Source organism: Theobroma cacao, chromosome 3, assembly GCF_053813885.1.
Source record: "Theobroma cacao isolate CCN51 chromosome 3, ASM5381388v1, whole genome shotgun sequence".
Lineage (NCBI taxonomy): Eukaryota > Viridiplantae > Streptophyta > Magnoliopsida > Malvales > Malvaceae > Theobroma > Theobroma cacao.
This window is the reverse complement of record NC_142641.1, coordinates 42,860,257-42,883,457: the sequence shown is the minus strand read 5'-3', so window position 1 is coordinate 42,883,457 and position 23,201 is coordinate 42,860,257. Positions and strand designations below refer to the sequence as shown.

At 34.7% G+C, this 23,201-nt stretch overlaps 3 protein-coding genes across 7 annotated transcripts; all 3 read right to left on the bottom strand.

Annotated features, from left to right (window-relative positions):
• On the bottom strand, positions 1 to 2,778 carry LOC18606223 (myb-like transcription factor family protein). The gene is made up of 3 exons (XM_018117924.2): positions 2,291 to 2,778; positions 1,285 to 1,493; positions 1 to 760 (listed from the first exon to the last, which is right to left on the bottom strand). Exons 1-3 carry the CDS (start codon positions 2,559 to 2,561, stop codon positions 254 to 256), a joined length of 987 nt encoding a protein of 328 aa, XP_017973413.1. The 5' UTR covers positions 2,562 to 2,778; the 3' UTR covers positions 1 to 253.
• Positions 2,779 to 7,285: 4,507 nt separating this feature from the next.
• LOC18606222 (kihadalactone A synthase LFS-like) lies at positions 7,286 to 12,253 on the bottom strand. 4 transcript variants are annotated; one of them, XM_018117691.2, is made up of 11 exons: positions 11,858 to 12,253; positions 11,102 to 11,294; positions 10,700 to 10,768; positions 10,426 to 10,477; positions 9,909 to 10,030; positions 9,329 to 9,429; positions 9,193 to 9,251; positions 8,721 to 8,777; positions 8,558 to 8,603; positions 8,163 to 8,242; positions 7,286 to 7,657 (listed from the first exon to the last, which is right to left on the bottom strand). In XM_018117691.2, the coding sequence occupies exons 1-11, from the start codon at positions 11,933 to 11,935 to the stop codon at positions 7,573 to 7,575; spliced, it is 942 nt and encodes a 313-aa protein (XP_017973180.2). In that variant the 5' UTR covers positions 11,936 to 12,253; the 3' UTR covers positions 7,286 to 7,572. The 4 variants fall into 4 exon arrangements, with proteins under 4 accessions (XP_017973180.2, XP_017973181.2, XP_017973182.2 ...); XM_018117692.2 differs by lacking the exon at positions 11,858 to 12,253 and adding an exon at positions 11,618 to 11,773; XM_018117693.2 differs by lacking the exon at positions 11,858 to 12,253 and adding an exon at positions 11,596 to 11,762.
• Positions 12,254 to 19,669: 7,416 nt separating this feature from the next.
• LOC18606220 (kihadalactone A synthase LFS-like) lies at positions 19,670 to 23,066 on the bottom strand. 2 transcript variants are annotated; one of them, XM_088804963.1, is made up of 12 exons: positions 22,856 to 22,997; positions 22,695 to 22,729; positions 22,409 to 22,601; positions 22,037 to 22,102; positions 21,846 to 21,897; positions 21,517 to 21,638; positions 21,175 to 21,275; positions 21,038 to 21,096; positions 20,869 to 20,925; positions 20,709 to 20,754; positions 20,292 to 20,371; positions 19,670 to 20,019 (listed from the first exon to the last, which is right to left on the bottom strand). In XM_088804963.1, exons 2-12 carry the CDS (start codon positions 22,698 to 22,700, stop codon positions 19,956 to 19,958), a joined length of 846 nt encoding a protein of 281 aa, XP_088661089.1. In that variant the 5' UTR covers positions 22,701 to 22,729; positions 22,856 to 22,997; the 3' UTR covers positions 19,670 to 19,955. The 2 variants fall into 2 exon arrangements, with proteins under 2 accessions (XP_088661089.1, XP_007039769.3); XM_007039707.3 differs by lacking the exon at positions 22,695 to 22,729 and having other exon boundaries at positions 22,856 to 23,066.
• Between the last annotated feature and the right edge of the window lie 135 nt (positions 23,067 to 23,201).

Sequence of the window (23,201 nt, the reverse complement as noted above, 5' to 3'; positions counted from 1 at the left end):
TTATGCAAATCATGACAAACACAAACCGTTAGGGATTCAAATAATTTCTGACAAGATGCTACAACCTAAAGCTAAACATTGAATTAAGTTACTAAAAAAACAGAAAAACAAACTTATTGAGTTGATCCCACAAAAGAAATATATAACTAAACCCAGACCAGACTGCACATTATTAGTCTTCTATTAACAATGACCTGTACTGCTCGCAAACCCTGAGCTAACCTAAGACATTAAGTTCAGAAAAAGTTGGGACTTAAACTGCATGGATGGGGCTCCCACTTGAATTCATGCTTGAACTACCAGAAGCAGGATTGGCATGGAAAGCAGACTGCCTAGATGAACCATCAAGAAGTTTTAATGAAAGAGAGGATGGGCCATTATCACCAATAGATTCTCCCAAACTTAATTTTGACATGCCCACCAGCTCATCAACATTGATTGGGCTCTTCGAATGTACTGCTGTTGGCTTGACCACTTCATGTGTGTCCTTCTTGGTTGGTTCTGTATTACCACCCATCCAATATGGAAAGGAAAATGGAATGAATGGTGGGAAGTAAGCAGGATATACTACTGGGTAACAGGGTTGCGAGCTCTCTGACTTTGGAGGAACAGCTTCCCCATCATTTGAGTTGTTGGAATCCATTGATTCATCTTCTTCATCCAATGGAGGCGGAACAGGTAATTGGTCATTGCTCTGAGTTTCAGCTTGGAGATGGTTTGCAGAGAATAAATCCTGTGATACCATTGCAGTGTCCACTGACTGCAAGAATGTAAAGAAGAAGATGTATTAGACACCTAGAAAAGGGGGCAAAGCAGAGGATACATAACGTTTACTAGCATTGGATGCATCCATGAAAATAAATCAACTGAAGAATATGAAGATGGATACTGTAAGTAAATATGGTACTATAAACCTATTATCTCAAAAAGACCTAAGCTAGAATAGCTACACAAAAAAATATGTGCATTAAAATTGGAACAACTGCAGCTTCCAATTTTTATCAAGTAAAAAAACAAAGTATTTCTGCTGAAAATTATCAATCTTTAGCCAAAGTCAGTGAACTAAATGATTAGTTCCAACAATAAAGAAGACAAAATCTTCACAAGCAAGAATAGAAATCTCAAGGTATGTCCATCCTTATCAAATCTACAGTACTAATTTCTTAATGTTTAAAAATTGTTAGAGGTTATAATAATCAGTCAAAAACTACCAAGTCAAATTAGTTATTCATACATGAAAAATATGACAATTGAGGTATCATTTGTAGAGAGAAGGGTACTAACTTCATCTGCAACAATATCAAACAGGCTGGAACGTCTTTTTCTCCTAGAAACATTGGACTGCCTGATGAAATATTTCTGAGCATGGCTAGCCACTTGAGTAGGAGTCCTTGATATAACATAGTTGCGTGAGATTCCACGCCAATCACCTTTCCCAAGCTTTTGCAGACCAAGTAGAAACATCCTATGCTCCTCTTCCGTCCAAGGAACACCTGCAAAACAAATTATAACTCATTCAAGAATTGCGGAAAGCACACCCTTGCATACTTCAGATCACTTGTTCCATTCAAAATTCAAGTCAGGTTTGAGCATCCAATTTTTTCTTCACACTGGATTATCCACCATTCTTATTTAATTTATCCAAGTAACATAAAGCAAAGGTAGGGCCGGGTAGACAAGCACCGGGCACGAAAAAAGGTACTACTTTGTTACCTCCAAAACTCAGTGAGAACACATCTGCTAATCATTCTTTTGGACAAACTTTAACCCAATAATTAAACATCATAGCATAAATTGTCAAAGTTTTTTAAATATCCTTAAAATCTTGGATCATACACATACTTGTGCATTTCATATTTCTTGATCCACCATTTTCACATATCTTCACATATTTTAAGTCATTATTAAAGAAACTATCTTATCCATTTCTTAGTTCAACAACAACCCACTTTACTGCAAGCAAAAGAAAAATCACTATATATTAAAACCCAAATTACCCTAAAAAACACAACTTTCGTTTAAATCCATAAGCTATTTAATCATACCAATGTAAAACTAAAATAAAACATGTCAAAATTTTTCAGAAATCATACACGATCACTGTAACAAAAAATAAATAAATAAAAATGTTAAGCTAAATCAAATAGTATAAAGCATTTGGAACATGTCGTCTATCACTTTGTGATCTTCACTCTAATTAACCACCAAGTAAGAGCTCAAACAATATAAAGCAAATAAAACAAAGAAAATTAAGAAAAATCAAATTATTAATTTCTTAAAGAACTGAAACCTTTTTTTCTTTCACGACTCGAAGACGACCCGGGGACAAAATCCTCGGAAGCATAACCTTCAGCGTGATCCGGACCCTCACCGGGCGAACCCGACCCGTTCCCGTTATGCGCCCCGGAATTCGACCCGGAGTATTGGCTCAGGTTACCCATACTGGCGCTCTTCCGAATCGACCCGTCAGTCAACCGGACTCCGAAAAGCTTCACCCCTCGGTTCGGGCATGTCCGAGAGTTGTGCCCGTTGTGGCTGCAATGCGAGCAACGACGCGTCATTTTTTAACGTCGGGTGGGTTCGTTTTGGATCAGATCAGATTGGAAACTAAAGAGATATATGTGAATCGGATCGTTGAGGATCCGGATCCGAACCGCATGTAGGTTAGGGCTCTGCTTTTGAACGAAGAAAAAGAACAAACTTCTTCTTTCTCCTTATTTGGCTCCTCCCTCTCTGGCTGTCTTTGCAGATAGACCGAGAGAGAGAAAGAGGGACAGACAATATCCATATATCATGTTTTTATTACAAGATGAAAATAAAATAATCCGGTGCTTCGCGGACTTTACTTAGCAGACATTAATATATTGGATTTCAGCCGTTGATATAGTCAAAATTGGCGTGACATAATATGCGTTTGGTGTGGGGAGTTGACTTAAGACAGGAGTCCATTCTAATAGTTTCTATATATCCTTATTTTATTTTATTTTTCCTTTCAACAATACACTATGTCCTATGTTGTCTCTCCATTTTTTAAAATGAACAATAAATCTTTTATTTTAATTAAGGGAAGAGAGAAAAAAAATAAGAAGAAAAAGAAAATTGTTTACTTCTTTACCAAGGGAAGTAAAGCACCTTTAGACTAGATTTGGATAAGCATTTTGCTTCTTTGAGAAGAGGATAAGAAGAATATGGATTAGTATGACACATTAAAGAAAGGGAAAAAGGGTAGGATTTGGAAAAGACAAAGGTTTAATTTTGATAATTAGGATGTAGATAATATTCTCTTTGAGGGATTTAATGATGTGAAATACATGTCCTAACACTTAAAACTTTAGGCATGAAAATAGCCCAAAGTGTGAACAAAAGGACTATGGTTTAATGGTTGATGCACCAAATATTACTTGATGCAGATTCAAGGTATAGTAAGACATGTACAAGCAATTTACTGGTTAGGTGATGCTTCTTTAATTAGGAAGGATTCAAGGTTTTGCATCGGAGTTTAGTTTAAATTGCATGGAAGGGAGGAGGCAATATATATATTATAAAAAATGGGAAAAGTAGTATGTCTTAGTTAACGAGTTTATTTACAAAAAAATAGTAAATATTATTTTTTATATTGTATTTTATGTATTTTTTTAATTAAGAAATTTTGAATTGAACCCATATATTTATATCTATTATGGTATATGAGTGGGATTTCTCTAATAAGGTGACTCACTATTAAAAAAATTATATCCAACCAATTTTATTAATAGCTTTCTTTTTTTGTTCTTTGTTACTAATTATCCACTTCTTCAATATATGGACATCCCTATACATGATTAAATTCCAATTCGTAATTATATGTTACCCATTTTTTCACAAAACATAAAAGTTAATTTTGGTTTTATATAGGATTTTCAACTGGTTATCCCATAATAAAGTAGTAAAAGAAAACAAACAACTTTTTTTTTTCTTTTTGGGTAAAAGAAGAAAGTAGTATTAAATTGTACTAGCAATTGTCCCCATCTCTTTTACTCTACCTTTGTCTTATACTCAAAGCCGAAAAAAGTAAAAAAGAAATATCCAATAACATCCAGTCATTGATATGTGTTAGTTGGGTGCTCTTTAATTCAAGGGTCCACCCTCACAAGAACAATTTCGGGGTGCAGGAGGATAAAATAAAATATTAGTACTTCGTAAAACAATTATTATTGTCACAACGAGTGGGAGAGAGAAATCTTAAATTAAGGAGAAAGACTTGATATGACACGTGTACGGTAAGGGGACGTTCTTGGGAACAGAACGTAATCTTGGTCTGGATCAAAAAGGTTAGTCAGATCTATTGGGACCGTACACGTGGATATCTTTCCAAATTGAGACGTGTCACATATTCTAGCGTATAGTAGCATATAGGATAAGTTATCGTCTGAAAAAAAAGGATTTTTGCTTGCACAAAGCCTTTATCCAAAGCCACAGGCAATTTTTATCAATAGCCTGTTTAACATTTTTTATTTAATTTAATGATCTATATATATATATATATATATATTTACTTGTGGACCCCACCGGAACAAGAATCATAATCTTTTCGCAGGACCAGATCGTCGACGGACGGCTCAGATTTGTGGGTCGAATTAACGTGATCAAGCTGGAACAGACACCTACAGTACCATAATTAGATATCAACGACAAAGATGATAAAAGGGTGATCCTATTGGATGGGGGCCTTTGCTTTTATATGACATTTTGTGTTGGTTCATCAACCTTTTTTTTTTTTTTTTTCTTTTTCTCTTTGGTTCATATCTAACTTTGCCCAATGTTTATACATTCCTTTCAAATTTAAGTTAAATTGTCTTGTTTAATTTGATAATATAAAAACTCGAAAAAGAACAGGGGAAAAAAAAGCAAGACAAAGCGTGGTGTCCAAATGTCTTTGTCTCATTGCCTGTCTCCAATGAGTTTAAGGTGTGGCTTGTAAAATTTAGGGACACCATGGTAGCAGTCCACGTGATTATCCACAGCAGAGGTATGGCTATGATTCAATTTCAACCACAAAAACGATTTTTCTTTGTTCATTTTCCTATAATTTGATTGGCATTGTCTTGCTTCACCTTCTCACTGTGAAACTGTGACATCCCATAGTTTCTCTACCAAGAGGATTGGAAGGAGGAACTATGTAGACTTTATTAGCTGACACGTGTCACCGGAATCATTCTTCCAAGTAAACTGGGAACTATCTTCACTAGTTCCAAGTAGCTTCCGGGTTTTGACGCAAGTCCTTCTCCTGGGCCAGGACAATGGGAAAATCTAAGCACACTGACTTTGAACAAACACGGGTTTCAGTCTCAGCAGGTCAAATCCAGAAATATTTGCAACCCAAACATTCTTTAATGCAAACAAAATTTACGGACTTGGTTTAATGTATAAAATTTGCAATGATCACTATATACTAATAATTAAGAGAAATTTCTTCCCTTCTCTTTGGAGTGTGACTATTACTTCATCATTACTGAGGCCTGCAGCTAGCTGTGAAGTAATGATATTGCAGTATTTGCAATTTCTTTAGCAGCAGAAAGCTTTGATAACGAATTAAGTGCAGCAGTCAATCTCGGGAAATATTGCATGACTTTCAGTGGAAGCCAGCCATGGATGTTAACTCTAAAGCGTTCTTCCGGGTAGGCCAAGCTACGGATGGGTGGAAGTCTGCATGGAAGAAGTGGAAACATTCCTTGCTTAAGATTAGACATGAAAAAGACTTAAAAATCAGAGTGGTTTTTCTCAGTTGAACCATCAAACCTAAGCTCAATAAATTTTGGGACTTCAAATGCGTGCGTCTCTAATACCCTATCAGTTGCAATGGATGAGCAGAAGCACCCTACGTCTCTTCCTTAGAAGGGGAATCTCCACCTAAAATATTTAGACCATCAAAATTGACCCAGTAAAGGATTATGACAACAGAACGTAAACTTTGATGAGTTTCTCAAACAACACAGAATGGAAACGTCTTGTTAAATGATCAGATGGATAGTGCCAAAAATTCATTGAGAAAGAACAGGAAAAAGTATAAGGATGCCCATAGAAACCAGAACTTAGTTCACATCAGTTGATGACTTGAAACAAATACAAAGACGACAATAAATGCCACTGTACCTGGATAGTGCAACGAAGGCAATTTTTCCTCCACCCCATGATTCACGAGATAAAAGAAACCATGATCCAAGCATGCCTGAGATAAAATTTCCAAATTGAGACTTTGAACCTTCTTAATCATTCAAAAACATAACCCTTTTTTTTAAAAAACGAAAGATTCTTAGCAATCAACAGTTCAACATAAAGTACTGGCAATGAATGCTAAATTTGGATAATCTGTATCTGCTCTTTTGCTTCAGTTTCCATTAAAAAAAAAAAGACCCCCCGAAGACAAGACAGTGCTTGAAATCAAAAGCAAATTCTATGGCATTACATTGATGATATTGCATTGCTTCCCATCCTATAGCAGGGAACAATTGCCTTTATTCAATGGAGAAGAAAGAACCAATTAAAAAGTAATACATACAAAGCTTAACTACAACTACCAGAGAACATTAATATTAGTAAACCTGATGACGGATAGACCAGTTGGCGGTGGAGAGGCGATCAGGTGAAGACAAGTCGATGATGGTGAGTTGATGATGACATTTTTTTGGTTAATGCCGCAACTTTAGCTTGCTTAGCAATGAGTCTTGGACCAGTTCCCTGATACTTCTATACACTCATCCGACAGTTCTGGTGGTGAGTTGGTAATGTCTGGAAAGTTTTTGGCCTAAATTTTTTTCCTTTTAAAGTTGAAGAAACCCAGAGAGCAGAACAGATGCCTTGTCTTTTATGGAGTGTATTTATTAAATTTGTCTTATTTAGATATAAACTGCTATTCTTTCATTGCAATGCTAATTATGTAGCCAACAAAGTAAAATTCTTTTCATTAGGTTTATGCATTTCATTTTAAAGATAAACTTCTATTATGAAATGCCTGAATCACAAAAAATGCAAATAAAATTATTATTTATTACACTATCTCATTTATAAATAGTCGGACAATAAAAAATCAGATAAAATAATATTACTCACATTGAAGTAATAAAAAATAAATACTTATAAAATTATTATTTATTGCACTGTGTCATTTATGAGTAATTGGGCATTAAAAAACCAGACAAAATAATATTACTCACATTGAAATAATAAAAGATATTTATCACACTATGCCATTTATGAGTAGTCGGATGGCTGGATAAAAATTTCCTAAATTTAAAAAAGAATAAAAGATATTAATATGTGATCTACATTTATAAATAAAGTTCAATTAGTACATATAAGGAACTCAAATATAATATTTATTAGGAAGAAAGAATGCATGCATATTATTGCAATCATATTTAAACAATATTTAAATGAATGCATGCATATAATATAATATTTAAACAAGCAAACTAGGAAAGCAAATTCCATTTGCTTCACTTGAAGATAATAAACTGTCCTTAATATTGCTGCAATCATGATTGCGGCCTGCAACTTATCTAGCAGCAGAAAGCTTGAGACGACTAACTGTAGCTAAAGCAGATAATCTTCAATAGAAGCTGTAGCTGTAACTCTAAAGCGTTCCTGCAGGTAGTCTGAGCTACGGATGGGTGGAAATCTGCAAGGTCAGAATAAATAGATGTTACCCCCCATGTTGTTGTGAAACATATGGAAGAAAACCTGGAACATTCTTTGCTCAGATTAGACATGAAAACTACTAGGTAGGCTTGAGTGTTCTTATTCAGTTGACTCATGGATTTAACCGGCTAACCTAAGCTACAACTCAGATTTATTTACAGCTTTCAAGTTCATAGTTGAGCTCAATTAATTTCGAAGTTTCAATGCATAGGGGATTATTCAAGTAATTATTGAGGTGACATTAGCTTTCTTAAAACTGCCACAAGTGGGAAAGGGCAAACAACACAACAATGCAGATTCTTTTTGGCCATCAGCTGCATTATAACCAACAACCTCTTTTCTGATTTCAGTTATTGGGAATAAACAGTTAGATCTGTGCCCAAAAATACAAAAGAAGCTGATATTGGTCAAAATCTATTTGATAGGTTGTTTTAGCTATAACCAAAATCGTTAACACAGAGCTAGAGTACCAGTTGTAGCTATACCTTGGGGGACAAGACTCACTGCAGCAACTTTCCAAGCATTCCACTATACAGTCTTTGTCGGCATCTAAAAAGAATGCCACCTGAAATGTTGCATTACAGAACTTTCAGGACATAGAAAGGCCTTCCGCAATTGAAAAGTGCAGATAATTGTGACTCAAGACATCAGAGGAATGTGATAGCATTTCAATCTTTTGGTCCCCATCAAATTATCAGATCATGAAAAGATAATATCACCTTCATGTGAAGCTTGTCAGAATTAAAAGAACATTCAACAAAATGTTTCAAAAATAACTTGAAGTTTTCATGAATGATGTGCAACAATTATTTTGAACCACTTGAGACATGATGACACAAGAAATGACAGTAAAAGTAAACAGGAAAAGGAAATTGTTTACGGAGTAGCGTTCTTCTCCTGCTGGCACCACTCTGTGCAGTGTTGACCTAGAAATAGATGACACAATTAGAGGAGATACACAGAAAGTGCCATTGTAAAGACATTTAATGAACACTCCAAGAGAAGCATCAAAAGCAATTCAAGATAACAGGCAACTAAATTACCGGAACAAACAATTAGTCCACCTCTCCATCATGTCCCCAATATTAACAATGATTGCCCTGCAGATTCAGACCCAATGTTCAGAGACTGGATTCAACAAGATTAAGTACGTGGTTTATCCTTGGATTTGTGAAAAACCAAAGAGAAACTATTATCAATTCCTATGGTGTGGAAAATCAGCAAAGTACACTGAGAGGTAAAAATAAAGGTATTAGTTGCAATCTAAATTTATTTTTGAAGGTCCACACAAAGTTATAGTAATTTAATTCACAGGAATCACAACCACATCTAGTTCATTATTTCCATAACAGGATAATCAACATTTTTGTTGTCTATCAGAATGAGTATCAATCTTTTATATTACTCAAACCAGTCTTATTTTCTGTTTCTCTTTTTCTAGGGGAGTGTGTTGAAAGGTAGAAACAAAGCCTTAAAAAGTGCTTCTGTTTACATAATCTACCATCATTTACTCACCCACTTATGCTTGGCACATCCTCCCAAAGCTGTGGTTGCTTGGATTTCTCCCTGCAAACCTGTTAGTACTTTGGTGAAACATGTTGACATCAAAGTACAACATTTAAGGGTAACATATTATTAACAAGGAACCTACCTGAAGCCCTGGAACACCATCAGTCAGCAGAAGAGTAATCATTCCATAATCTGAATGAGCAGAAGCACCATATGTTTCTTCTTCAGTGGAGTCCATGTCCTCTAACATCAAAATAAGAGGCACATTGCGTTGTTATGGCAATGAACTTTTCATCATATGTTTTTTATCTATAGATTTGTCCTCAAAAAATTTCAATTTATCAAAGAAATTGTGGGAGATATTTTGTAGTACTGGCAGTTAACTCAAAATTAACACTTGCATTTTGTGCTTAAAGACCATCAAAATCGAAAGAGTAATACATCAGGATTAGAGCAAAAATACAAATTCTAACTTCATATTTCTTCCTGATGCACTAAGACCATGAAATTTGAACCAGTAAAGGATTCTGACAAAGAATGTAAATTTTGAGTTCTACGAACAAGATAGCAGGGAAACCCTTGTCAGATATCTACATGTATAAGGCCATAAATTCATTAAGAAAACATAGGAAAAAGTATAAGAAAGCTCTAAAAACCAGAACGTAGTTCACATCAGTAGATGACTTAAACAAACACAAATAAGACAATCAATGCCACTATACCTGGATAGTGTAACAAGCGAATAAACGCCAGTGGATCATTCAATGCTCCCAATTTTTCGAAGAAATCTTCATCCAAGTTCAAAGCCAGGGCAATTAAAGAAATTACCTTAGTCCCAGCAGACCTGAGGCAGAAAATCTAGTACCATGTAAACTTGCCGAGTTTTTCTATATTTCGGCCAGTAGAATAAAGTCCTATTGGCAGAACTGTCTCATATAATTTTCTAAGCGATGTATGTCAAAAACTTAAACCTAATTTTGAACAGCAAAAGACCATGATACATACATATAAGGGATGATGCGGGGAATATGTATAACAGAAATCATATTTTTCAAGTTACAGAAGAAACACCAGTCAAAAGGAGTATATTGAGAGACCAGAGATGATTAATATTAGTAGGCAGGTAAGCTATAAATTATTAAACAGCAACCCTCTAAACTTAAAAACCATCATTTATCAAACTTTATTCCCATCCGCAGACCATCACTGTCAACATGTAAATCAACAGTAGGGACTCACAGCACTTTTTTATGGTAAGCCTCCATTGTGCTTCTCCAAGATGGTAGATCTTCTGAAATTCACAAGCAAATTGAAGTATCACTCAAATTTATTTTTATCTGCAGAAATTATTATACAAGACAAAAAGGTGCAAATAAAGGATGAATCAAGAAATTAGGGAAAGCTATCCGAATATGGTTTTTGTAAGGATCTTATGGTTCATAACTCCAACACATTAGCATTAAATATAAACATAACAGCCTATTGATCAGAATGCACTCATAGCATTACATACCTTCAGAAGGCCATTGATTCAGGTGATTTTCTGTTTGTGGACCAATATAGAAGCTTTCTTTAGAGTCACCTGCTTTCAACCAGCCAAAAGCAATCATTTGTTACCTCAAATTTCAATTCCTTGTACACTCAATAGTAAACAAACCAGTGATAAAGAAAGCAAATGGACTTCTTTTATATGCAATAATTAATTCTGCTTGATGGGTCACAGAAAGGGGATAGAATAAAAGTTCAAGATTAAAAGCAATGAAAATCTTGATTAGCAATCAAAGTTCATTTTTGGTTTGTCTATTAGATGGACGATGTTGACTACTCCCTAGTATCTCAAATCAATCTTGTTGCAATGAGTGCTGAACAGTACTCAAAAAAGAAAGCAGAAAAAGAATAGATAAAACCAAAATACCTTTGGAACTTAAAGAAGGATCAAGTTTCTCTTGGTACATCCCTGTATAACCTCTGTGATTCTTGACAGCCAATTTCATCTTCTCTTCAACCGGGAGTGAGAAAAACATCTTACTCTGCTCAAAAACTTTCTTGAGCAATTCTTCCTCCAACCCATGATTCACAATATAAAAGAAACCATGGTCAACGCATGCCTGAAATACAATTCCCAAATTCAGACTCTGAACCCTCTTAATTTTTCAGAAGCATAACCCTTAACTTTAATATGAAAAGATTCTTGACAATAGACATGAATAACTGGCAATGAACTGGACTGTGAAGGCTGAATTTGGACAATCCATCCGCCTTATTACTATATTTTCCACAGGAATAACTCAAAGCCAGACACTTCAAATGCCGTGACTAGACTATTCCTGCTACAAAAATAAAATCAAACATATGGCTACATCTACAGCAATGGAAAAACGGCAAAACAATAAAAGAAAAAAAAATTACAGAACAAGGGATACGGACGCACGCTGGGTGACTGACTGGCTGTCACTGATCTAACAGAATTGAAAATTTTCCTTAATTTCAAACGCAAATACAATTGCACTTAGAAGTACAAATATTCATGAGACTGCATGGTTCTTCCGTTTCTCGCTTCCTAAACACTGCCTTTTCTTTAATCATAGATGAGGATAGAAAAAAATATATATAAACTAAAAGTGAAACTGCAACTACCCAAAGATTGAAGAAAGAGAAAAACATCATTAACCTGGCGGATAAGGTTGGCAGTGGAGAGGCGATCGTCCGAGGACAAGTCAATGATAGGGAGCTGAAGAGCTTGAGACATTTTCCTTTGGTTTATGCTGTGAGCAAGGAGAGTTTTGGATCTGATCGGCTGTCGCAGGCTGATTACAAATTCAACTAATGAGAGTTTATCGTGCCTTCAAAATCTCAAGGACCACCCTTTCTGTGGCTTTGAATAAGCCTTATCATAAACTTCCCCTTAAATATGAGGAACAAATAAAAATGATCGCGTGATCAACATTCAACATCATGCCACCGAGAAGACAACTGATTAGGCTGACTAGACCCTTATCTCCTCCGACATGCGACTTATTGCAGACGTAACTAATAATGATATGATAGCAATATGGTTCTTATCTCTCTTTCAGATAACTCATCACCCTGGTACGTTCGCTCTTTACTTTCGCAAGTTCCCTAAACAAGGGAGTAGATGGCCACTTGTTTTGCCAGCTAGTTTCCCCAGTTTTTTCGAGTGCCAGAATATCCAAAATCAGCTACATTCCAAAGGGGAAAGGGCAGGCGGAATCCAGCATCTAACATCCGCTAGGGATAGATTATACCAATCTTTGTTCCTAAATTCTCTTGACGTTATGCCATATCAGCCACATGATGCTTGGAATCGAATCTCTCTTTATCCATCTTATAAGGAACTAAGAGATAATTGCAATAAATTTTGGTAGCAAAGAATACATGGAACACGCAAACTAGATAGTCTACTTCTGTTCCTTTCATTTTTATTGTCATCAGTCTGATTATAACTGAGGGCTGCTCCTCTGTAGCTGTGAAAGTATTGATATTCCAATGTTTGCAATTTCTTTATAACCAGAGAGCTTGACACAACTAGATGCAGCGAACAATCTGTCAAAACGGTGGAAAAATATGTTACCTTTCCTGGTTGATGAGATACATATGCAATAAAAACGTGTGCAACGTTGGGATTATTTAAGTAAGAGAGGTGCCATCAGCTTTCTTGAGAAAGCCATAAGCGGAAAAAGGCAAACAACACAAGGCAGGTCTTATTTGCCTATCAGTTGTAATAGAACCAACAACCCCATTTGTAGATTTCAGTTATTGGGGATAAACAGGTAAGATGTGCTGAACTTTGTCATCAACCTAGAGTACCAGTTGTTTCAATACCTTGGGGGACAAGACTTGCTGCAACAGCTTGAATCCCAAAATTTAACTCTTTGCTCCATTCTGCACTTAAATCCCAAGTTACTTGATGATAAAGAGTGTATACAATACTTTTATGTATGGAGGAAAGAAGTAATAAAAGAAAACAGACTCTGCATTCTGATCAGGGAAAACAAAAAATTGACCAGATTGGGTCTAAACTCTGACTACATACAAACATCGATGATCCAATATGGTGAAGAATGAAGATTCACTTGCATTTTTCTATACCAAGCACCGTCAAAAATATTAAATCCACAAATATTTCCCATCTATTTACCCACCTGATGTTTACTCAAAGAATGTGGAAGTAAAGAAAGCAAAGAAAGCCTGTTCTTTCTAATTGTTTCATCTTCCTGTACAGAGAAGTCATGTTAGTAAAATAACATGTTAATACAAATATTCTTATTGTGCAATAAGCACCATTGTGTCTTATTGCACAATAAGAATGCCATAGAAAATATATTAAATATCTATTTTGTACTATCATACCTTTGATAGTAAAATAGGAATGCATCACATACCAAGATATTAAATTTACATATTAGCACCATTATACCTTAATGTATAATAAGAATGTCACAATGCCCACACTTTATAGTTTATATATTTCTCCAAACACAACAATGTGGTTTTCATCTTAAACTAACCAACCAAATCCGTCATGACAATAAACAAACAATGAATTCCCAATTGACACCATTGTACCTTAATGTACAATCGGAATGTCAAATTAACACATCAAGCTATATGTTCACAAAAGCATCATTGTGCCTTTATTGCACAATAGGAATGCCATGTTAAATATTTTAAATATAAAAAATGCACCATTACAACTTTGATGGTAAAATGGGAATGCATCACAAACTAAGATGTTAGATTAACATATCGGTACCATTATACCTTAATGTATAAGAATGTCACATATGCCCACAACTTACAAATTCTTTATTTCTCCAAACACCACAAAGTAGTTCTCACCTTAAGCTTAACCAACCAAAACCATCATGACAATAAAGCAAAAGGAATTCTCGATTGACACCATTGTATCTTAATGTACAATCAGAATGTCAAATTAACACATTAAGCTATATGTTCACATAAGCACCGTTGTGCCTTTATTAGACAATAGGAATGCCATGAAAAATATATTCAATATGAATTTTGCACCATAATAGCTTTGATCAAATCGTAGGAATGCATCCTATAACAGGATAAGATTGAAATATTGACACCATTATACCTATGTACAATAGAAATGCCACACGCCATACTCTTAAAGTTTATTTTATTTCTCTAAACAACACAAGGTGGTGCTCACCTTTAGTAACCACTGAAATCCATCATAGTTTCAAAAAATAAAATGTTGCCTCCCCCTTTGAATGAATTCAACAAAATTCTAATAAAGTATAATAGCATATTAAAAAAGCCAATCCAAGAAGCTTCTGCAAACTTTGCATTTTCTATCACTAGTAAGAATGAAAATGGATGAAAATCGATGCATCACAGGCCAAACAACCAAAATCTAAAACATCCAATGACACATTTAACCTCCCCCTTATTTGAGCTCATGCATAAAAAACACACAAAGAAAAGTGTTCTCAGCAAATAGTCATCAAAAGATAGACTCAGAAACAAAAAGAATCATTAAAATGTATAAGAAATTATTTTAACTTATAGAAACTTGCTTCCATATACTTACGCAACATTCCATGGTTCTGGACAAAGAACTCAAGTATGTCAAAGGATTCATAGTCTTGGCTCCAACCTGGTCATTACAAACAAAATCTTAATGAAACAAACTGACAATTGACAAGAATTTAAAAATCAGCGGGGTGAAAACCTTCTCCGCCAAAAAAGAAAGTACAAGAATATAATGGTAAACGCAATTATGGTAATGAAATTAGGCCATCACTATGACATTATCTTTGTGTTGCTGCATTTCATCACTGCACGTCCAGCGGACACCCAATATTCCTACGAAATTAGCAACAATTACACCTATTTTCATCGCTAACAAGTAATTTAAAACAATAAAGTGTAATAGTAGCAATACCAGTGTAAAAAATAGTTAAAAAGGAATGTGAGTAGTTGTAGTTCTTGGAACCTGAAGACTTTGAATGGCTTGTTGAAATGTGAGATCAGAAGCTTTCTGCGGCTCGTCGCTGGCATTTGTCCTGGAATGCTGTTGAATTGAAGAAGTGTTAAACGCGGAGGCAGTTGTTCGACTGAAGCAGCGACAGCTCAGCAGTGGTGGTGCGTTGAGAGGGATAGCGGTTCGGCTTGGCAACTTAAAACAATAAAGTGTAACAGTAACAATCTATATATCGCCAGAGGAACCCAGTTCCTCCAGAGAATGTCAGAGGGTAGGAGCGGATGAGAGACCTGCATTGGATGCACGTTAGTGTAGCCATTCATACGCTGAAGCATGAACTGTCAGTGCTCAGGAGCACAGCACGGGCAGCAGATCAGACTCTGCAGGTTTACATATGTGTTGGAACTGGCCACCATAGTAGGGGTTCTCGCACTCCAGCAAGACTTCCAGTTGCTGTACAGCGATGTCTCCTTGAAGAAGATTGCCTTGACTATATAGAACCACAGCCATGGCTACTTCAAGTTGTGATATATTGAAGCCATGGACTTGACAGCGTGAGGCATAGGAGTACTTGACACAACAGAAAAACCCATCAAGTCTTAGTCGTCATAGTCATTCTTGTATCTGTACGTGGGAGGAAAAGGAAGACTAAGTAGTTGAAGTAGGAAAAGGATTTGGAAAAAGAAAAGAGAGAAAAGGGGAAAAAAGAATTAGACGTGTATCATTAATGTGTAGCCAGATGACAACAGCAATTGCATTTTGGTGGCATCGGGGGGGGCTGACACCAGCCAGCAACTTCTTTTCTCCGTTCTGTTCATTTTGTATCTTAATTTTTACTGTTCAATTCTTTTTGTTTTTCAAAATAAAAAACAATAACAGTGTAAAAAATAATTCAAAAGGAATATAAGTAGTTGTAGTTCTTGGAACCCGGAGTCTTTGAATGGCTTATCGAAATGTGAGATCGAAAGCTTTCTGTGACTCGTCGTTGGCGTTTGTCGAGGAATGCTGTTGAATTGAAGAAGTGTTAACCGTGGAGGAGGTTGTTCCACTGAAGCGGCGGCGGCGGCGGCTCCACGGTGGTGGTGCGTTGAGAAGGATAGCGTTCGGCAGGAGAGAGAAGGTGGGAAGCGTGAGAAAGGAGATGACTAAGAGGAAGGCGAGGATAGCCGTTGCTGGCTCTGTGCCTTGAGGCTTAAAAACACCGCCAAGGAATAAAATCTATCGGCCAATTAGCGTCAGGATTAAATAGTATTTTTCTGTTTTGACCCGGTCAACTCAAATCAGTTCCACCGAGTTTGGTGATTTTGCAAAAAAAAAAAAAAAGGTTGCGAAGATTCTTGCGTTAGTGTAAATCGAACAAATTTGTCGGCTAAGGAAAAGCCCAGTGCATCTCTTCAAAGGCCCACATCACTCAACCACCATAACGTAGGATTGGTTGCTTCTTTATTTCTCATTCCGGGAATGGCATTTTTTCTTTTTTTTTTTTAAATATTCTTTCTAAATCAATAACAATTTTATTAAGAGAAAAAAATAAAAAGGGAAAATGTCAGGCCACTTTAACTATAAGGATAATTTACAAATAACATCATAAGTTAAAAAAATAAGATAAAAGTGCTTTTTTTTGGAAAGACAACAAAAAAGATTACTTTATTTATTCAATTAATTCATGAAATTAATTTTTTCCCGACATGAAAACCTTATACATTATTACCTTATGATGTTTTTCAAATTCAATTTTAGAGTAAAATTATTCCAAAAATTATGACTCATTTTCTCCCTAAACTTTTTCTTTTAATAAAACTTTCATTAATTTATTTAACTCTTTAATAACGATATATTAATTTTCTGATTTTGTTTTAATTTATAACTTTCAAATTATACACAATATTTAAATTTAATTCAACAGAATTATATAAACAAAATATGTCACTAATTTTTTTTTAATCTGAACATCATCGTGCTTAAATTTGGTTTTGCACATGAACATTTCAAAATAGACTCTTTGTTATATCATTCCTTGACATCTTTAGATGTGGCCTAATTAAATTAGAAATCTGATAAATTAAATACAACATTGTTAATCCAGTATGTCTCACTTGTAATTTGTATATATAAAGTTAGCTTTATGCAATAGAAAATCAAGTTCAATTTTAGAAGATTCAAGCATGGAAATTAAATTATAGAATATTCTTGATCAATCTAATACCTTAATTGTGACTTTCATAGTGTGCTATATACTTTCTATGGAGAAAGATTTTTTTTTAATGAAATTATCTTTTAAATCTAATAGTTTGTAAATCTTAGGCGTTCTAGTAATTTTTTTTACTTGATTTGATTTTAAGGTCGTAAATTTAACTCTAAAAAAATGCTTAAATTAATTATACAAAATTTTTTTAATCAATAAGTCTAGATATACCAGAAAAAATAAGAATTAAAGTTTATACTTTACAATAAATTTGACTTTTGCCTTTTTTTTTATATTGTACTATTCAAATTTTTTTAGATGTAATTTTTTTTTACTTTATAACGGCATTTTTTCGAGTTTGGTTACACAATTCAATTTTTTTATAGCATTCTGAATAAAATACAATTATAGAAGCTGCATACACTAACTACATTTTACTAATTGTTGTTGAAAATTAAAAAAAAAGAGTAATTTAAAGTTTTAAATAACAACACTTTTTTAAATGTTTACAATATAAATACATATACTGCACAAATCCAAATTTATTGTAATAATATATTTAAAATCGTTGTGACGAATTATATAAAGTCTTGGTATATATGAAATAATTAAATATACATATATTTACATGAATAAGCTATGAATTTTGAAGATAATTCTTATTTTTCGAAAAAAATTCTTAAGGATTTTAATCCCTTTCTCATTGTCACCAATCATAGCACACGTATTTTGCTCATCGTAGATCCCTGTATAATCTCTGCGATTCTTGACAGCAAATTTCATCTTCTCTTTCAACTGGGAATGAGAAAAACTTGTTACTCTGCTCCTAAACTTTCTTAGGCAGTTCTTCCTCCACCCCTTGATTCATAATACGAAGACTCCATGGTCAACGTATGCCTGATGAATTCCAATTCAGCTCTCAACTCTTCAGAAGCAGAACCTTTTCCTTTAAGATGAAAAGACTCTTAACAATGGACATGAATGACTGGCAATGAACTTGACTGTGAAGGCGGAATTTGGATAATCTAATCAGCCTTATTGCTATATTTTCCACAAAGCCAGCCAGACACTTGAAATGCCACAACTGATATGTCCCACTTGACCCTTACCTCCTTGGAAGCTGTGACACATGAGAATTATTGCAGTACCACGTTTCTCATCTGTCTTTCAGATTTGACCTGTCACCCTTCTAGGTTCACTCGTTACTTTCCCAAGTGCCCTAAGCATTAGGAGAAGCTGGCCGCTGGTTTAAGTCTTTTCGAGGGCCAGAATGTGCAAAATCAGCCGCATTCGTAAGGACAGGCCTTCAACGCAAAATGCAAGGTTTGGTGGAATCTGATATTCACTCTCAGGACGGAGTTATTCAATTTTCGTTAGAGGTCAAAAATAAAAAAAATTTAAAACTAAAAATTTTTTAAATTAATATGTTAAATTTAATTAACGATCAAAAAATTTATAATAAATAATAATTTTATATAATATGTAAATAAAAAATAAAAAATTTTATAATAATTATTTAAAAAAATTGTACTCGACGATGTTTCTTAAATTTAAATTCATTAATTATTAATTCTGTATTGAAAAGGCTAGTAATATTTTTCTCAATATAAACAACTAAATTATCTACAAGAAACTCATCATCTATTTTATTTCGGAGTCTTATTTTCATAATTTTTATTACTGAAAAGACTCTTTTTGTAGTTGCTGTAAAAATCGAAAGAGTCAAAATAAGGTGAATTAATCTATCAATCAAGTGATAATTCTTTTACTTTTTTGTTTTTGTTAATCTCTGACACAATTCAAAAAGTAACTTAATTTTACATAATAATTATGGGTGATCTCTGTCTTTGCTTATCCAAACTCATAAGCTCATAAATCTCTTTTCAAGAATAAAGTGTGTTTTAATAGTGAATTATAAGAAAAGAGAAATAAAAATAAAAAAATAAAAAATAAGAGAAAAAGAAAAAGAGAAAGAGGTGTAAAAAAACTTAAATTAAGGTAAAATTAAGTAAATTTGTGAAGTTGTTTGATTTTTTATTTATATTAATTATTAAATAAAAAATTTATTTTGAATGGGTTATTAATTATATATAATAAATAAAAATTTTAAAAAATTTGAGAGAGAGTCATTGATAAAATATATATATAAAAAATAAATATTTTTAAAAATTTTGGGGGCGGGGGCCATTGTTGGCTTACCCTCCGCTCCTGTTCACTTTTACATGGTGAACAGGAACCCAGCATCTAGCATCCACTTGGGATAGGTTATACCAATCTTTGTTCCTAAATTGTCTTGATGTTATGCCATATCAGCCACAAGATGCTTAGAATCAAATCTCTCTCTATCCATTTTATAAGGAACTAAAAGATAATTGCAATGAATTTTGGTAGCGAAGAATACATAGAACAAGCAAATTAGATAGTCTTTTTTCTGTTTCTTCCATTGTTATTGTCATTGGTCTGATTATTACAGTATCATTATTACTGAGGGCTGCTCCTCTGTAGCTGTGAAAGTATTGATACTGCAATGTTTGCAATTTCTTTATAACCAGAGAGCTTGACACAACTAGATGTAGCATGCAATCTGTGAAAACGGCACTTGGCTTTTAACTAGGAGCCATATGTAAGTCTAAGGCGCTCTTCCAGGTAGTCTAAGCAACGGATGGGTAGAAATCTGCAGGTAAGAACAAAAATATGTTACCTCCCCTTGTTGATGAGATGCGTATGCAATAAAAACGTGCAACATTGCCCATCAGCTTTCTTGAATAAGCCATCAGGGGAAAACGGCAAACAACACAATGCAGATCTTATTTGCCTATCAGTTGTATTAGAACCGAACAACCCCATTGTTAGATTTCAGTTATTGGGGATAAACAGGTAAGATGTGCTGAACTTTTAACTATAATTAACGCCATAAACATCAAGCTAGAGCACCAGTTTCAATACCTTGGGGGACAAGACTCGCTGCAACAGCTTTCCAAGCATTCAACGATACAGTCTTTGTTGGGATTTATGAAGAATGCCACCTGAAATGTTGCATAATAAAGCTTTCACGACAGAGAAAGGCCTCCCTCAATTGAAAAGTGATAGAATAAACCATGTGCAACGATTATTAATTCTACTGGAGACTTTGGACTGGAATGGATTCTGAGAGAAGTGACTGCACTTCAATTCAATCTTTTGGTCCTCATCAAATCATCACATCATGAACAGATAATATCACCCCGATGTGAAGCTTGCCAAAATTAAAAGAATATTCAACAAAAACTTTCTACCGTAATTGAACTTTCCAGAAGATGATGTGCAACGATTATTCTTAACCACAGACAAGAAATGACAATGGAAGTAGAACAGGAAACTTACAGAGTAGCGTTCTTGTCCAGGTGGCAGCACTCTGTGCAGTGTTGACCTAAAAATTGATGACAGAAATTAGAGGAGATACACAGACAGTGACATTGTTATTTTGTAAAATCCTCCAAGAGATGCATCCAAAGCTATTTAAAATAAAAGGCAACTCAATTACCGGAACAAACAATTGGTCCACCTCTCCATCATGTCCCCAATGTTAACAATGAATGCCCTGCAGATTCAAATCCAATGTTAAGAGGCTGGATTTGACAAGATATAACTATGTGGTTTCCATTTAAACCAGTAGTTCTGCACATGAACAATCTGCCACCATTTATACTCACCCATTCATGCTTGGCACGTCCTCCCAAACTTGTGGTTTCTTGGATTTCTCCCTGCAAACCTGTTAGCACAAAGGTGAAAGAGATGTTGGATCGAAATTCAGAATTTAGGGGTTGCATATTATTGACAGGAAACATGCCTGAAGCCCTGGAACACCATCAGTCACCAGAAGAGTGATCATTCCATAATCTGAATGAGCAGAAGCACCATATATTTCTTCACTAGAGGAGTCCAAGTCCCCTAACATCAAAATCAAGAAACAGAACGTCATCTTTTAAGGTTTTACGGCTCTGAACTTCTCATCATCTGTTTTTTATCCACATATTTCTTCACTAGAAGGGAAAGTTTTGTTAAATATCTACATGTACAAGGCAAAATCTTAATGAAGAAAAGGAAAAAGTAGGAAAAAAAGGTTCCATAAAAACTTCACATCAATCAATGACTAAAACAAATATAAAGAACACAATTAGTGCTATTATACCTGGATAGTGTAACATGCGAGAAAATGCCAATGGTTCATTCAGTGCTCCCACCTTTTCAAAGAAATCCTCATCCAATTTCAAAGCCAGCGCAATTAAAGAAATTAATCTAGTCCCAGCACACCTGAGGCAGCAAATTTGCCACCATGTAAATCTTGCAGTCTTTTCATTCTACAAGCTCGAATTCTGAAATACTTCTGCCACTAAAATAATGTCCTACGGGCAGAGGTATCTCATAGAATTTTTCAAGCAATATATAATCAATGAGCAATTTTTATTCTCATCAGAAAACCACAAATACCAACATGTAAATTAACAGCAGGGGACTCACAGCACTTTCTTATGGTAAGTCTCCATTGTGCTTCTCCAAGATGGCAGATCTTCTGAAATTTCCTTGCCAGAAAACATCTGATTATAACTCATTTAAACTTTTTATATGAAGAAACTATCTAAACAAAGGATGAATCAAGAAATTTGGGACAACTTTTACAAAATGTTTTTGCATAAGAAAACCATACATACCTTCTAAAGGCCACTGGTTGAGGTTATCAGCTAAGGGACCAATATAGAAACTTTCTTTACTGTCACCTGTTTTCCAACCAGTCACAAGTGTACAATCTTGCATCATATATATAAATCAGGAAGAAACAAAGCAAAGTAACTCGACTAAAATGGGTAGATCCAAATAATGGGTCACAAACAGAGTATAGGAAAAGAATTCAAAATCAAAAGCATAAAGATCCTGATCAGCAAGCAAGTTCATTTTTTTTGGTCTCTGTTTAATTCCACTAGTATCTCACATCAAACTCGTTGACATGATCATTGAACAGGCAACTTAAGAAAAAATAAGTAAAAAACAATAAGAAGAAAAAGAGAATGTTAATTAAAAAATACCTTTGGTATTTAAAGAAGTATCGAGTTTTTCAGCATAGGGCGCTGTGTAACCTCTGTGATTCTTTTTAGCCAATTTCATCTTCTCTTCAACTGGGAGTGAAAAAAACTTGCTACTCTGCTCAAAAACTTCCTTAAGCAATTCTTCCTCCACCTCATGATTCACAAGGTAGAAGAAACCATGGTCCATGCAAGCCTGTTGAGATACAAATATTATAGCCAATTCTGAGAGCAAGTTGAATCTCCTAATCCGAAAAGCAAATTTTATTGCATTTGGAGGCACATAAACCTTCATACGTGCAGGGTTGTGCTGTTTCCAGCTTCCTAAACAGCATCTTTACAACAATAAATTTACAGATCCAAACTGCAACTACCTAAGGATTGAACAAAGAGTAAAAGAAAAAACATTATATTTAACATGCTAGAAGCAAAAGAAAGAAAGAAAGAAACCTGACGGATAGCGTTGGCAGTTGAGATGCAATCTGGTGAGGACAAGTCAACAATGGGGAGTTGAAGAGCTTCAGACATTTTTTTTTCCTGGTTTCCGCTGCATTGGGTACGAAGTTTTGGAGCTGTTCATATAGAATGCAAATCTTCGGGATTATTGAGATTGTAGCAAAAACTGGAGAGTAACGATTGGAAACATTGGAAAAGCAAAAAAAGAAGGGAGTTAACGTGCCGTTAATAACTTCCATTTATTGGACAGATGGCATAATTTCATAGAGGGGGCAGGAAATGGGGCACCAATTACATTCGTACGTACATATCTATATCTATATCTATATCTATGTCTATA